The sequence below is a fragment of the Podarcis vaucheri genome (assembly GCF_965113315.1).
Source record: "Podarcis vaucheri genome assembly, chromosome: 3".
Taxonomy (NCBI): Eukaryota; Metazoa; Chordata; class Lepidosauria; order Squamata; family Lacertidae; genus Podarcis; species Podarcis vaucheri.
In genome coordinates this window covers 74863015-74880754 of record NC_138761.1, presented here as the reverse complement: position 1 = coordinate 74880754, position 17740 = coordinate 74863015, and the positions used below count along the sequence as shown (strand labels likewise).

Here is a 17740-nt window from a genome sequence, read left to right as displayed (position 1 = left end):
CAGTTGTGACCGACTCTAGGGTTGTGCGCCCATCTCACTTAAGAGGCCGGTGGCCAGCGCTGTCCGGAGACACTTCCGGGTCATGTGGCCAGCGTGACGAAGCTGCTCTGGCGAGCCAGCACCAGCGCAGCACACGGAAATGCCGTTTACCTTCCCGCTATAAAGCGGTACCTATTTATCTACTTGCACTTAGGGGTGCTTTCGAACTGCTAGGTGGGCAGGAGCTGGGACCGAATGACGGGAGCTCACCCCGCCGCAGGGATTCGAACCACCGACCATACGATCGGCAAGTCCTAGACACTGAGGTTTTACCCACAGCGCCACCCACGTCCCTTCATAGCACATGTTAATGACCTCCAATTTGTCTGGAGCACTTATCCTGCCATTTGAAACGGCTTATCCTGTTTTTGTTTTCTTTAATGCTGATAGGGTTTAACTTTTGATATGTTTATATGGTGAAGAGAATGACAGCACAAAAGACTACGCACAATACCCAAGGCACTTGCTCCAGTCAAGTGAAAGAGGCAATGTGGCGAGGGCAAGAAAATGACACATAGCAGAAGCCGTCAAAGCCAATGCATTCCTTCAGCCTCAGTTAAGAGAAAGGTTTAGGCACGAGGAGAGGGGAGAGAGAAAAGCCATGAAGCTAAACAAAGGCAGACATTTACAGTGGTTATCTATTAAGCTAAACAGAGGCAAGCGTTTATAGTTGTCGGCTGAAGGAATCTTGATAAAAATCTTGTAACAAGGCTGGTGCCAAAATGAGTAAATGTGGGTGCCTAATATACTGTGGCTGCTAAATAAATTTTAGCTAGTTGTAAGCAGCAGGTATAACATCAGAGGGAAGATATTGCAACAGCCGCTGCTTTCTGTACTGCAGAGGGAAAGAAACTTATTTTTTAATCTTTTTTCTTTTTTGTATGCTGGGACTCGTATTGCTCCATTTCTATTCCATCTGCATGGGCTGCCTATTTGATTACGAGCCCAATTTACTGTACAGGTGTTAAACATTAATGGTATAAAAGGCTTGGGGCCAGATTACCTGAGAAACTGGCCTTCTCCCACCTGGACTTTAAAAGCAGCAGCAAAGGCCCTGCTCTCTGTCCCAGACACCTGTGAGATCAAAATGGTGGGTAGGAAAGACAGGTCCTTTCCAGCAGCAGTGCCAGCACTATGGGATGCTTTGCCAGCAGAGATCCAAGACAGCTTCTTCCATCCTCTCCACTTCTTCAGCTGTTTTTAAGCAACTAAAGAACATTGTTTTATGATCTAGGTTTTAAATTTATTTACTTGTTTATTAAACTTATACCCCAACCTCCATCCCAAAGGAGCGCAGGGCTGCTAGTGCTTTCAGATTCTTACCTATGTCTGTTTTAATTATTCTGATGGTTTTAATGCAGGGCTAGGGAACTTACTTTTTTCAGCCTGAAGGCTACATTTCTTTGAGGACAACTTTCTGTGGGCTTGGGCCTAATAATAATAATAATAAGTACGTTCTTCTCTCTATAAAATTTTGGTTAGTAGAAGGGGTTGGAGTGATGTTGATTTGGGGATAAATGCTGGCCATGCCTGCTGTGCTTGCTATTCTTCCCTGTAATAGATACTCAGCCTATACATTTGCAAAATGGTTACAAAGACACAACCATGTACAATATTTTCTCCTTCGAAGGAAATTGATCCAGCAGTATCTGATTTATCTAAATGAGCTTTCTTGGAGATCAATTTCCTGATCGATCAGTCTCCATGGAGATCAGTTACCTGGCCAACTAGAAAAATATAATTATATGGATGCATTTAGCACCACATGTAACAGAGGGGTGCCACAATGGAACTGAAATGCTGAGTTGGGGCCAGGGCTCCATTCCATGAGTGGGTTAGTAATGGACACCAATAGCCTCTATAGGCTCTGAAGTCTGTGTAGATCAATTGTTTCAATGCAACATCTTGCCTATTCATCTTCCACCAAGCAATAGGCTTTTAGGCTGCACTCTAGGTTGTCTAGATGCACACAACTAACTTGAGTAACCCACAGGCATCAGTGAGAGACCACTATAAGAAAAAATGGGAGGGGGAACTAAAACTTCATGTCTGTCTTTATCTATCTATAACGTGCTAATTATTCCAGTCATGAAGGTTTAATGGTAACTGGAAAAGTCAGATCTATACAGGGGACAATAAAGATGCCTTTGTTGGCATCTATGGATTTATTGCAAACTTCCATCAAAATAAAATTTAACCCAGATTGTAAATTCATTTTTTTGTAATGTACAGACACAAATTGATCCATCTGTTCTGTAATAATCCAACATCCAGTTGCCATAAAGAAGTTGGTCGCCTGCCATTTGAGCATGCAAGAGCTTTTAAAAATGCACATAAAAGTCTCATGGAAGCAGGAACCCATGCTATTTGGGAGCTAATTAAATCAAGAGATCTACCCGTCACAAATGTATTCTCTGACTCTAGCAGCAAGTGCATTGTGATTGAGAGCTGTATGCTTTAGCAGTGGGGACCATATCCAACAGAAAGGCTTCTTGCTGAAATGTTGCTTCGGTGTACAAATCTTCCAATGCTAATGAAAAGCACAAAGTCAGATGTGTTGAGCATTACAGATTGCTGTTGTCAGCCTCAGAACCTGGAGCCATTGTTTACTAGAGAATGTCTTACTTTTGGTCTCCATTCATCAAGAAACAGCATCACCCCCGAACTTGCTATTCTTACATGTTAGATGACAGAAATGATTGCATTAAACCAGTCCCCATAAATAATGAATGATCTTCAATTTACTGCCTCCCTTTTTTTGGTTTTTTTTTGCCTCACTTCTATATTTGGTAGCAAATAAAAGGCTTCACACATGAAGAAAAGAGCATGCATCTTTGTCAGGTTTCACTAAAACAATTACCATATGTAAAACACCTCAAACTTTCCTTTTGCTGGAGGAGGTGAAATTTGACCTTGCAAAGATTTGTCCCAAATCCTATTGTTATAGGAGCACAGAAAACCAAGTACTATTTGGAAGTGGCGATAGGCAAAGCTGTAAATTTTGGTTTCTCGTTTTTCCATTTTTCCATTTTTCCATTCAATTCATCACATTTCCACATCAGCTTGCAATTTTTCAAAAAGCCTCATCAGAATTTTGGTGTGAATTTCTCCTAATGCACATATTTTTGTATTATGCAATAATCACACTTTTGCAGAGTCATTTCCCTTTTTATGGTACATTTTGTACGCTTTTGCCAATAATATGTGTATTTTGATGCACATTTTACCCTAGTAGATGAACATTTGTATGCATTACAGTGGTACCTCTAGTTGTGGACACGATCCGCTCCAGGGTGCCGTTCGCGCCCCAAAAAGTCCACAACTAGAGCAGCGCGTCTGCGCAAGTGCGGAGCGCGATAGAGCACTTCTGCATATGTGTGAAGCGCGCAGAAAGCTTATGCACGTGTGCGGTGAAACCTGGAATTATACACTTTCAGGTTCGCCGCGTTCGCATGCCGAAAAGACGCAACATGAATTGAACGCAACATGTATGACTATACAGTACTTGGTTGGAAAACTGCATTGCAAAATATGGAAAAGTGTGAATTATGAAAGATAGTTGTGTTTTCATTACCGTGGTACCTCGGGTTAAGTACTTAATTCGTTCCGGAGGTCTGTTCTTAACCTGAAACTGTTCTTAACCTGAAGCACCACTTTAGCTAATGGGCCTCCCGCTGCCGCCATGCCGCCGGAGCACAATTTCTGTTCTCATCCTGAAGCAAAGTTCTTAACCCAAGGTAATATTTCTGGGTTAGCGGAGTCTGTAACCTGAAGCGTATGTAACCTGAAGTGTATGTAAACCGAGGTACCACTGTATTGTATTGTTTCAGAAAGTGCAAATAAGGAAGGTTTGCCTTTAAATGGAACTGAATTGAATTTCTTCTCTATCCTTACTTGGAAAGCATTTAACAGTCGTTTGAATTTCTTGCGCACCATAATGCGATGGACAGCAGCTTATACAGGACACATGAGTTGGATGCAAAAGTTCCCTTTCTCTCTCAGAAGGAGCCCTCCTTTGATAAATGGATTCCTTTCACTGAATGAAGGTCTCCCTTCTGCCAGAGGAAGCTGCTTCTGGCTGAGAAAGGCGACCTTTGGATGTAACCTAGCTTGTCAGCTGCTTTCAAAGCAGTCTATAGTCTACACTAAAAATCAAATTTCCGCATCAGGCTGGATTCTGTGACCTGTATAAACTTATCAATTTAGCAAATGCAGATTTTAAAAAACCAAAACCCAAATGCTTATTTACAGCTTCTTTTCCATCTTTCCATCCTGTTGGGTGTTTACAGTGGCTCACAACATTTTTGAAACAACCAATCAGCTTCAATAAAAGTGCGTTAAAATAGGAATCTGAAACCAACCACTGAACTTATTTATTCCAAGCAATATCTTGTTTGCCTTCTTAAGTTCACAGCAGATGTTGTACACCAGAAAGAACCCTGAAGTAATATTTCATGGTCTATCAGTTGCTAGAGTGGTTTATGCTTGTTGGATATGTAAGGAGATATCTGTGAAATAAGAATGGCTCGGGAAACTGTGGGGTATTTTGTAAATTGTCAAATGCAGGAGAATTCATTAACTAATTATAGAGCCCAGTAGTTGTTTTTAGTTGTTTGTTTTTTTATTTAAAAAAACCCAATGTGAATAGTGAAGCTACATACAGAGGGTAATATTCTGCTTATCATTAATTATTTTACCTTACAGAAGTACGGTGGTATATAAATTACCTAAATATGGAGGATAGTTTTAACTTCTGTGTGTTTTGATAATTCCCTCTCCTGAACACTTTGACCACGATTCAAAAGAAATTATTGTCTTAAACCAGAATCATATCTTGGCAAACAGAGCTTTCTTTGAAAAATTTTCACAATAGCCATTTCCCATTGCTGGACATGTGATCTCCTGTTTGGTTTAAAGCAGTGGTTTGGCTCTTCAGCAGTCAGAATTGCTGTAGTGAAAAGGGAAAGGAAACACCACCTGAAATTCTTGGTACCGTGACTGAACAGCAAGCAACCAAGGAAGAACCAGTGGTGGTGGAAGACCAGTTTGCTACACTGCATGTCCATAGAATCTTCTGAATGTCTGTACTGGCATGAGCCAACGAGGGTGTTAGCCTGAACAGGCTGCTAAGGATTCTGCACTACTGCCCTTCCTGCTTCTTAACCACACAGCAGCAGCAATAAGAAGGAGCATGAATCTCCTTCCGCCATCTCACATTGGCACATGTGTTCATGCCACATGAATATATTCCAAATATCAAGGAGAGACTAACATGTGGCCTTCAGGATTTTGATGGACTGCAGCTCCTAGCATTCCTGCCAGTGGGTCAAGCTGGCTGTAGGCTGGTGGAAGATGGAGACCAGCAATATCCAGAAGGCCACAGACTAGCTACAAGACAAAGAGACAAAGATCATAGCTACTTAATGAGCCGGTAGGATGGCATACCTTGTATCCAGGTTTCCTCCCTCGCTTCTTTGGAATCTTCACAACAGGCAGAGAACCAGCTGGTGCAGAATAGAGGTTATGAACAGCCATTTTCATAGGTGTTGAATGGAGCGGGGGTCTTCCTCTTTTTCGACCTGGTATTCTGGGAGACTGCATGTCCACAGTATCCAGTCTTGGAGGCAGTGATGGCAAATGATTCATAAGTAAAGGAGCTGTAAATTAATAATAAAAAAGTTATATTGTTGAAAATGGGGGTGGGTGGGGAAGAGAGAACCACAAACAAATTTTGTAAGCAAGGTAGAGAAATGGTCGCCATCCATCTCCCATAATGGTCCCTCCCTCTCCCAGCTGCCACTGCAGGGGTGTCTGAAGGTCCATCTTCCTCCATTACATTTTAACGTTATCACCAATGTCATGGGGAAAGTAATGTGCCCATCCACAATGACAGAACACACTTCTAATCACAGTGGGTTCAATCCAGACTGCTATTTCTGAGCTGAAAGGCCCCTTCTGTTCACAAAAGTCTTTAGATGTAATGGAGGAAACCCACTGAAAAAGGGGATGAATCAATTTCCTCTTATTTCCCCCCCCCCCCCTTCTCTACAGTCCCCACCCTGTCATGGGGGCATGCCTCAATCTCTCTAGACAGATTTTTGGAAGGACTGTGGGGCAGAGAAATAAGCAAAAGTCACTGTAATGTATGCATTATCAACTAAATACTTGACATATGGCCCCTTTAAGAGAAACAGCTATGACCCAGGGGGGGGGGGGCAGATGCTGGACAGCAGACTCACAGGTATGCCCTGGCTAGAGTGTTAGTTTCTGCTTCGTGCAGGCTCCTAGGCCTCATCAAGAATAAAACTCAATAGCCATTACCTCAGCTTCTAGTGTGTTCCTATAGAAGGACACCTGTTCCCCTTCCACTGTCCAGAGGATGCTCCTGCTAGTAGGAGCAAAACCTGAAGCCAAGCCACTAATCATGGAAAGGACAGTTTCTGCATGGCTGGAACAGAAACTTCTGTATAGACGTAAAACTCGTATCTGTTGCTCCACCCACTTTTTACTTTAGTCATGGCCACTTTTGCATTTGGCTGTGGACCCAGGACAGTTGTCTATGGACTGAAAAAGGTTCCCCATTCCTTCTTTAATCTATGGATTAAGGACACATCTGTCTACAGCTTGCACTGTGAAATACCATCATGCCTCATAGCTTCCCACATCTTGGTTAAGTTTGGTGTGAATGCTCAGTTCTAGGGGATGCTTGCATAGTAGGTGTTGCCTATAGAATTGCCATACTTTATTAACTCCACTTCTGAAGAATGTCTAAATGATTTCATCTCAAATCATTGTCCTCCTGCAACTTTCCTGTGCTTCCTTTGTCCAACTTTTTTTTTAAAGAACAGAACACTAGCACAATCTGCACAGGTCTCTATCACTACCCTTCCTTCTATTTAAAAGAGGTGTCATTTTGATGTTTATAGGTTGAGCCTATCTCTTGCATCCATCCTTCAGCTGCCACTATCAGCCAGCCCCATTTCAGCCATGTATTTCTTAAATCAGCACTTCAATTTCTGCTTATTTTACTCATTCTTTAAAAACTATTACAATATTGATGCAATTATGTGCTTTAGCACACGCACACAAAACACATTTTTCTGTCCACAAAGCAAAGAGTAAACAATCCTTAAATCTTAAAATGAGAAATACAACTGTTTGGCTTAACCTGGAAATTATCACTTTTAGACCTAGATCTCTGATGCACACAAGCTAGCTAAAGTTATCCAAATGGTCAAAGAAATGCACTTTGCAAATGGCTAGAAAAATCTCCATGTTACATGAACGTTCTCAGACTGATTGGTGGCATTAAAAACTGCTTTTGGCCTCAGACAAGGTGAGACTCAGACAGTGACCAAAGGGTGGTTTGTAGCATGTAGTATTAATCCCCATTACATTGAGGTTAATATATTGGAGAAGCCAGAAAATCTGACATGAAATTATTGTAGATGACACCAATAAGGCTTCCATAATTATGAATGTATTTACGCAAAATGATCCTTAGAATAAGGAGCAGAGATGACTCCAATTTTGTGCTGAAGCAAATGCATTTGTTTTTGAAGCTACTCAATAATAGATCTTTTAAACAGAGTTACAGGCACTTACTCTGCTCAGATAGATCCATTATACGCTGTAAGATTTGAAGATTGGTTATAACACCATTAACACCAGCTGTCCAAAAGTCTCAAACACATGGTAAAAGGTCTAACATCATATAAAACCACATGCTGAGTAAAGAAGGATGGTAAATACAAAGAGGCTAAATTAATAGATTGCCTCGAAATGATGTGATAAGGCTGCAGAGACAGACCCCACCAGCTTTTTACACACACATTCTATTGATATAATTTTTTCTCTTTCAAAGTAGAGATTTCCGATAATTGTGCAGGACTTTTCCCCTCCTCACATCCAGACATAGTCACAATAAGAAAAGCACACAGAAAGCAAAAGGTTGGTTCATAAGAGAAGATCAGCACACCAAAATCCACATTTGGGCAATACCTTTATCAGAACTAACAAAAATGTCATAAAATAAGCACATTTTTTCTCCAGCTCTCTTTGGCAAGATGTTACACAAAGCAGGAAGTAGTGGGACAAGGAAAAATCCTAAGAAAAGAATTCTGGCAATTAGGGTCAGGTGCTATAGCCAGCAGTCAGCTTTCAGACTCATTTCCAAGATGGAAACTACATAAGTCTTTGCTGGGTGGTGTAGATCATACAACAAAGATTCTGAGACACAGAAGCAACAGCTGCTCTCCATTTTTGAAAGCACAAAGGTTACCCAGATCTGTGGCATGCCGTAATGGAAACACATTGGTTCCTGGTTAGACAGAGAGCAGAAGTAAAGGGAAGCTGGGCCTTTGTGGACAGGTCTTACATGCAGGGATGTCTGCAGGAGTTTTTCTAGAGGAGGGCAAGGTAAAATATGGAATGTGGGGAGCAGGCTAGCTTCTCAGAAAAAATGAGAAGACTATGCCAGAAACATACAAGAAAGGAAGGTAGGAAGGTAGGAAGGTTGGGATCTGTGGATATTGGAAGGGCAATTTCCCCTTGACCCTAGTCCCTGGATGGCCATGCTTTAATGTAACAACAGTTTCTTACTCTGCTTTTTGAAATGTCAGAGAGTGGTGCTAGAAAGTGTTGTAGCTGTATTGACATTTAAAATTGCATTTTATGCTTAGCTGTTAGAGTCACTTCTAAAGAGATTATTGTTTGTGCTTGCTTCTGTTCATACTGTTATCTAATGTTATGTTCAGATTGTTAGTTTTACTGATTCTTTATTTGCTTATGTTGATTGGTTTATATTGTCAGTCATTTTGGGTTTCTTTGGAAAATAAGTTCTAATATAATTTATTGTCACCCTCATTATGATAAAGAGACCCAGAGGGGCTTTAGAAAGACAGGGTAACAATCCTTATATAGATAAATAGTCCACAGTTCAATTCCAAATGGTTCTCTGCGCAGGTAATATTTAAAATAATAAATTGAAAGAATAGCCATCAATATTAAAATATAAAGCAGTGAGATGTTAAAAACAGTGGCAGTTCTGAAAACCAAGCAACAGAGCCAGGAGGATTTTTTAAAGCACCAAAATATATAGCAATAACTAAAAAAAATTCATCAAATTAAAAAAATTAATTACCTGATACCAAAAAATAATAAGGAAGGTGGATATATTCAAAGCTGGTATTTACCGTATTTTTTGCACCATAACACTCACTTTTTTCCTCCTAGAAAGTAAGGGGAAATTTCTGTGCGTGTTATGGAGGGAATGCCTACGGGTGGCATGCCTACGGATTTTCCTCCTCTAAAAACTATGTGCGTGTTATGGTCGGGTGCGTGTTATAGAGCGAAAAATACGGTAACTTGGTGGGAAGTCTAGTGAAAGAGATGGTAGTCTGATCACAGCCCATCTTTAGCTGTTACCAAGATATCTGGTAAGCACCTTTATCACACTTCACACAAAATATCTAATCATATTTAGAGCTGGAAAACCAATGCCCTGAGTAAGTTAATAGGTTGAGCTCTTATTTCCAGGAAAACATCTTTATTATATATTTATTCATATCCCACCTTTTCCCCTGAAAGGATTCAAGGCTGCGTAAAAATAAGAATTGCTAACAACACAGGAAAAACAGTAATTAAAAAACAAATAAACATTAATGGGATTAATGGGATTAATTAATGGAACTAAAATGGTATACATAGATAAAGGAAAGCAAAGGAAGACCACCCTGGCCCCAACCATTGCTACACTTTCACCTAATCTTCACGTTTGTACACATTAATTGGTAGGAGAACTGCATTGCAAAATTCAGGAAAGTGCGGATTTTGAAGGATGGTTGTATATCAGTTTGCATATTGTTTCAGAAAGTGAAAATTAGGTAAGGTTGCCCTTAATTTCAAACTGAACCAAATTTCCCTCCTACCCCTTTTTTAGGCATCTGCTGAGTAGGGATTTGCTTTTCCATGTCATTCATTTTGACTCCTGTGCCATAGAGAATTCCTGATATCTCATTATTACTATTTAGATTCCCTCTGCCTTGTCCCCCCCCCAATTTGAAGCCACTTTACATATAGTTGTAAAGCACAACCATTTTTCTGTTCATCTCATAATCTGGATGCTCAGAATGTTCCCAAATCATGTGGATAAATGGGAAACAGAAGAGAAGAGCAGGGCCCATAATTCTACTGCTCATATGCATACATTTGGTTAAATTGTGTCATTTTTAAAAATACTTATTAACTCAAGGCTTGGACCTGTGAAGCAGCATTCCTGCATTGGCAATTTATCCAATTCTTTGTAAGTATTAATCACTAATGTAAACGGAAGACACAACCAGATTGGAAATCAGCAATGTCCAAAGAATCTAAGTTCCTGTCTGCCTTCCACCTCTTGCTAAAAAATAATATGTAGAATGTCCATATAAAATCTACCCGATCTACAAAAAATCACAAGCCCAAGCTAGCAAGGAGACAGCAGTTAATTTTCTGGTTCAGTTTCACAGAATAATAGTTTCCTATATAGTTAGCTTAGCAGAGTTAAAGGTTCCTTTGGAGGACAGGAAATTTGATATTCAGGAGATAATACTTGAAAGAAGCAGAGTTCCTTTCATGTTTCTGAGCCTCATGAATGTGAGAAGTAGTATATAAATTAACCTGTAGTAATAGGCAGCATTAATGCCTTTATGGACTTTTGATATCATTTGCAAAAGGTCAGGATTGTGGAGTTATAAATGAGTTATATTAACCTTCCACTGCAACTCATATTAATTTTTCAACTTCCAGCTGTATTCCTAAATCGGGGGGTCAGAGCCAAGGAATGGGCTACTAGAACTTGCTTGCATGTCCCGCCCCCCGTCCCCCCGAAGCTGCATGTTGTTGGTATCCTTGTTAGCAAAAAAGAAAAACCTCTCTATGGGGCTACTCTACAGGTAAACTACATGCAGACTTGCAGTCCTTGACCAGTACAAACAAAATGGCTGCCAAACAGAAGCCATTTCAAACTTCTCCCACCATGACAGATGTCACCACTTGCATACAGGGCTCACTATGTCAGACAGAGCAATTTTTTATCCACATCTGTATTTGCACTGGGATTGGAAACATTTGCTCTCTCTGCATAAGAGCCTTCTTCATTTTAACTGCTTACTTACTGAATGGAGACATGACTAGAAGGAGCCACAAAATGGCACACAGCAGCTCTTTTGCTTTCTACACTGTAACAATAAGTAAAGAAGCTGCCATTTTGTTGAAAGGCTATACTTGGGTACAAGAAAGTTATGCATAGTTGATGTATAAGCAGGGGTATTTTGTGTCTGTGGTACCTAAGGTTTTCTTCTTCTTTTTTGCAAGTTTTTCTCAAAACTGCTTTTAAAAAGTAATTTCAATCACCACCTCTTCTCGCAAAAATCTCACAGGGAATGACCACAGAATAGAACAAACTATATTTGTTTCTGTTCTTTCATTAATAGCATCCTACATGCATTCATCTCCCTGCATTCTGAAGTTTCCACTGAGGAATTCAAACAGTCAGTGGAGGGGACGGCAGAAATGTTGAAACCAGTGATTTTCTCGTTGTTTCAACATGACCTAATTGACTGCATGTTTTGATATGTGACAAATGCACAGTGCGATTGCAACTTTCCACCTCCTGGCGCAAGCCAAATTTCATAAATTTCTCAGGAGGTGGTGATTTTGATCTTGCCACACATCTCTGATATGTCAGGACATTCAAATCACTTGTCTCCATGCCCACAATTTTATCACAGGTATTTTTGTCACGTCGCATACCACTTCAGCTGTTCACCTGAATATACCCACAGAAAATTCACAGTCCAGACATGGGAGTGGGGGAAAGGAAAATAAGATATTATTAATTACAGATGGGGAAAACGCATCCCTAGCGGCCTTCTCCATATCATTGTTTCTACTTCTTCTAGGCGATGTGGTACTTGCACAATGAGAAATGGGCAGATCTGAAAAACTATTACAGTGTTAAATAACCTAGCACACATTATGCTTGCATGCATGACAAGTTACATGGATGTTGAAGCCACACAGAGAATTTCACGTTCTGCATGTGCACAGCTCCCTGCGAGGGTGGACTTGGGAAAGTGCAGCACATATAGACAGGACAGGGATGAATAATTCAGGCAGAGAGAAAAATATCTCTTACTGGGACAAGCTATTTTCATTTGTTTGTTTGTTTGTTTGTTTGTTTGTTTGTTTGGGGAACTGGGGGTTAAATAAAAGCAGCAGCAGGATAGCAACAGCAGGCAACAGTCAGAGAGGAACAATATTTCAATTCTATATATTGTTGCAGAGCACAGAGGAGCGCCTTCATGTTGTGAACTGTTGACTTGGTGGCTGTGACAAAGAGCAACAAGATTACTTCACAAATTGAATCCACACTGCATGCACCTGGTTTGGGGCTGAGCTTACTAGCTTTTCATGGTCACCATTTCACAAGATATAAATTATCCCACCTGCGTTTGCATTGAAGCAGAACCCACAATTAAAGTTTTCTTACAGTCCTCAATTGCACCTCCATGGAGTCGTACTTAACTGAGGAGGATTTCTCCCCCAAATCCACCAGGACTTCAGAATTAGTGCTCTGACTGTCTTTGTTCTTTTCCTCACTTCGGGGAGGAAGGAGAATGAGAGTGAATGGGTCCTTGGTGTCATCTCACAGTACATTTTTTTAATAAAAAAGCTGAATTCACCAGCAGTGGCACTTTGCTGTCCTTTAGGAGATGTTTCTTTGAAGTATGACACTCCAGTGACAGAAGGAAGAGCAGTAGCTGAATACGCCTCTAACTCAGGTTTGGTTAATGAGCCAGAAGAACCTGAAAGAGTCTTTGAAGGAATGGGACCCAGAGGAGTAGAAGTGACCAACTTCCATTCCTACAGTCTTACCTTTCTTCATTTGGTCTGACATTTTTGTTGAAGACTAGCAGCCTATGGCAATGAATTGACGATGTAAAACTCTACAGACAAGAATGATGTAGACAGGGGGGTTTTAGAAAAAGAAGTAAATATATGAAAAATGTAGCTGACAAGGTCACGTGATTATCGGAATTTGCTAGGTAGTTTGAGTGCATAAAGAGAGAACAGAAAAAGAAATTACCAAATTCAGTTTTCAGACTTTAAGGGGTGGGGTTGATACACAGGTATATGCCCTATGAAAGAAAGAAAGAAAGAAAGAAAGAAAGAAAGAAAGAAAGAGACTAGAATTACTGTGAAATTAAAAAAAAAAACCAGATTGCTGCAGCCAGTCTTTCAAGACACAGACTGAAGTATTTTCTTTATTTTCTTTATTGAAGTATTTTTTAGTGATTTTAAAGCCAAACCTCATTCTTGTGCCTTTGCAACACAATGACTAGTAGTGCTCACATAACTGTGAGTGGTCTCTGTCATAATGTTCAGTGAAATTAAAGAAAAAATTGCTATGAAACCCTTTTCCATTCTCAACAGCGAGGAACAAGGCCGTACAGTTAGCTGGTATGGACAAAGAGTGCTGGTATGATCCAGCCACAGTTAATCCAGTCACAAAATCACATTGATTTCCATTTGATGGATGTAAGCATATGCTGGTAAATGTTATTTCCAAAGTCATAGAATTATAGACTTGGAAGGGACCCTGAGGATCATCTAGTCCAACCCTGAATATGCAACTGTCCCACATGGGGAGCAAACCTGCAATCTTGGTGCTATCAGCACCACACTCTAACCATCTTCAGTTAAAGTCCCTTTATCCAAGTTGAAGAAAAAGAAAACACTGAAAATATAGCCATAAAATGCTGGGAATTTTCTTTGCCTTTGTGAATATGATTGATTAGTTTAGCTCAGTTTAGCACTGAGTTCAAGGCCAGTTTTGTTCACTAAGATTATAAATTTTATGTTATCATTGTTGCTGCTGCCCACTAAGTAATCAGTGAAGTGTCTGGGGCTATGCAAGCTGAACCAGTTCTTGGAAGATCCCAGGCCATTTTAAGCCACGTTTTCTTTTCATATTTCCTGCCCATCACTCAGATGTATTGATTAGATTTGCATTTGCTCTTCCATGTCTTTTTCTTCCACCACCTCACAACTGGGAGGTTTTTTAAAAAAAACAATTAACCAACAAGTAAAAATAGCTGGTCACCCAGTGAGTTTCAAGGCTAAGGGGGATTTTGAACCCAAGACTAACTGACGTAAAAGGCAAATATTCTTGGTGGAATCCAGCATAGCAATCAGATAAACATTCTGTCAGGGAAAGAATTTCCACTTGTGCCACAAAATATTCTTCCCCTCTCCTCCTCATGCGTGTCCCTAAATCTGTTCTAGGGGCTCTGGAATGGTTTTGGGGAGGGTGCAGCACACCCACGTTCAGAGGAAAGGAGGAAAGTCCTGTTACGCAAACAGAAAAACTTATGCTGATAGCAGAATACCACCCACTGACTACTATGCAATTTTGGCTCTCTTGTGATATTTGTCACATTATCTAAGAGCTGAACTTGCAAGAGTACATATTTAATAGTGCATATATTAAATTAATATATTAATGTATTTAAATTAATACACATATTAAATATATTAAGAATTCATATATTAAAAGTGTGTTTCTTTCCATTTCTAGCCTATGTTGACAGTATTTTAGGTCTGTGGTGGAGGAACATGCATTGATTGCAAGATGATTGCAAGTTCCCTGAACAAATTGCTGGATACAGAATTATTAGCTTATGATCACTAGACTTATTTTAAGAGTTCAATGGTAAATATTTAATATGTATTCAATAAGTACTTTGAGGGAGAGTAACAAATGCAGATTTCAGTATTTAAATGATATTTAATGGAGATAATATGCTTCAATACTCTGAATACATCTTGCAGAGGATTTTCTAAGCCTTAGTGGTTTGGCGAGATTCCCCCCCCCCTTTTTTTTTTCAGCGGACTGTTAAATGGACGTTTTTGCATCACCCAAAATGAGAAAATGCTTCGTAAAAAAAAAAAAGACAAAGGAGGATACAGATTTGCATAAAATTCATATGTATAGATGCAAGTTTAGAAATAATTACTATAATTTAAATAGAAACGCAATGTGAGCAGGTCACCTGCATGCCTGCTCAGTCTGCTACCCAAAGCCTCACCGTAGACTGGCAACTTCAAGGTCTCTCCTGGGCTCCATTTTTATAGCTCATAATCTTTAAACCAGATTTGGATCAGACAGCTTGTTTAACAGACACTCTAAATCCCGTTTAGAGAACACATACCCTATCACGATAGATGATAGATAGATAGATAGATAGATAGATAGACAGACAGACAGACAGGCAGGCAGACACCTGTAAGGCTGTTGAGGGCAGTGTCAAAAGATTTCTGAGTTATTGTTCACTGGCTGTGCACAGACTACCAGCTTAAAATGCAGCCAGGACATTCTGTCTCTCAATTCTCTTTTCTTTTCTTTTTTCTCTTATGTCTTGTATTTTGTGTTTTTATACTATAAACTGCCCTTGGTCTTCAGATGAAGGGCAGTACATAAATTCATTTTTTTAAAAAAAAGGAAATTCAGATTGAAGCTGTTTTGCAGAAAAACACAAAAAATGCAGTATTTCATATGAGACAACAGGATAGATATGGATTATGGCTAATATGTGTACACCACTGCTCAAACCAGTGGCCAGTGTTTCTCTTCTCTTAATTTACAGTCTGCCTGAAGCATATGGTTAATATGTTTCTGCCCCCTTATGTAAAAGAAAAGAAAAGAAAAGAGGAACTCTAAGTAAAAAGGCAGAATGCATTAGCAGGGTTAAACCTTGCCCTGGAGAAATGGCTATATATTTATAATTATTTATTTCTGCAATTTATATAACTGCTTGATGTACAACAAAAACTCTCAGTGCAATAAAAATAAAAGTCAGTTAAAATCATGAAATCAAATTTAAGCAAGATGCTTGCTGGAATAAAAAAAATACATTAAAAATGTCTATAGTAGGTGAGCAGCTCTTCTATATAAAGATGCACAGATAGGAGAGGTCCTGACCAAGGAAACGACTGATTACATCTTGCTTACTTCAGGGCTGACAGCTGGGATAAATATCCCATCCAATGAACAGATGAGCTGACTTCAAGCGCAGGCTACAGAGCCCGTCCTTTGCTGAGAGGAGTAAAACAGAAACCATTTACTTATGATATCTGAGTACCCAAGATACTTACTTTTAATGAGATGACATTGAAATAAATGTGCTGCCCTGAACATTCCAAAGCGGAAACTCTTCTTTTAAACTTTAAGCTTAATTGATCCTGTGCCGTGAGAAATCTTATTGAAATCCGAGGGGTTTGTGCTGTTAAGCTCCTTTTCATGTACTCAATCAAGTGGCCGCCAGGACAAATGACTTTATTACTAATCAAAAAGGGAGATGTCTGTGTAATTTTACAAATTGCCCTGTTATGAGCGCCATTCTGCCATTCATTTTGCTCAAGAAGAGACTCTCCTGCTGAAACGGAATCAGATTTGCAAGTTACCATTTTAAGCAAGAGACGCCCTAAGAGCTTCTCTGCACTCCAATCTAAGATCAGCAAATCATAAACCGGTGCTTCTTGAATGAACGCCACAATGCTGCAGGATGGCTATTCAAGGAAACAATGGCCAATGATGACATCTGACGGTCAAAATCTACATGTTGAAATTTGGGTTTGGATAGAAATCCTAGTTCTGTCTGACATATTTAGCAGAAACATTTCAGATTCCAACATCAAAATTGATTTATGTCCTGGGCTTATACGGGGCATAGAATGCCAAAGCGTAATGCAGATGTTCTGAGCCAGGAGAGGAAGGAGAGTAGCGAGCTAGCTTGGCTGATGAGATTTCTTGTCCAAAACATCTGGCGGGCACCAAATTGGCAATTGCTTCCATGGTGGTTTGACAGCGATTGACAGAGGGCTATCTGAAGAACAGCAGGGGATGTCCAAATGCATTCTTAGAACTATTATTCATTTAGCAGGAGGTTAACTACAAGGAAATAGCTCTCATATTTGTCAACAAAGTGACCCACCACCACTTCTTGAGCTGTATCTTCATTTTATTTTGTCTTCATCACCTGCCGCAGAAGCTGTCTCCCTGCTCCCTTCAGTCCCTACAATGCACCTGTCCTGCACCATTCAAGTTAAAGGACAGGTTGCCACAAAAGTGAAGAGTGGATCAAATTCCAAGAACACAGCTGATCCCCCAAAACAGGTTATAGGATTCACTGTCAGAATCATATTTATATGCCGTCATATTTATAACCCGAAATTGTTCGTTAAACCTCTCTTCTCCCTTTCTCCTCCCTTGTGCAGTTTATCATCCCCCCATGCAGCAAAGATTTCTTAGCTCTTTTATCACCCTCAAGAAGGTTGGAGGAAAGATTTTAATCAAATTCTCATACGTCATTCGGACACCCTCTTCCAAAAAAAAAGAAAGAAAGAAAGCTGAAAGCCTGCAGAATCTGTGGCTTCGTGTGTCATCTGGATGAATTTTATACAATCCATTTTATTTGCATGATAGAATTCCTATTTATTTTTTAAATTCCTTATATAGTATTTTTATTGACTTCATGCTTCTCGATGTGCTACCTGACTCTATAATGCCACACATTCACTTCATGCTCTGCCTTTCCGTCCAGCGCTAGCAGAATAGGCTGAATGCTACGAATGAATCTGAAACAAATAAGCAGTCATT

At 39.9% G+C, this 17740-nt stretch overlaps 1 protein-coding gene across 2 annotated transcripts in view; it reads right to left on the bottom strand.

Moving 5' to 3' along the window:
• SCML4 (Scm polycomb group protein like 4) overlaps nt 1-17740 on the bottom strand; it is a 71136-nt gene that overhangs the window by 33877 nt on the left and 19519 nt on the right. For both annotated transcript variants that reach the window (XM_082216667.1, XM_082216666.1), the window contains one exon: nt 5485-5696. In XM_082216667.1, coding sequence (XP_082072793.1) covers nt 5485-5685 — 201 coding nt within the window. In that variant the 5' untranslated portion in view covers nt 5686-5696. The remainder of the gene's footprint in view (nt 1-5484; nt 5697-17740) is intronic.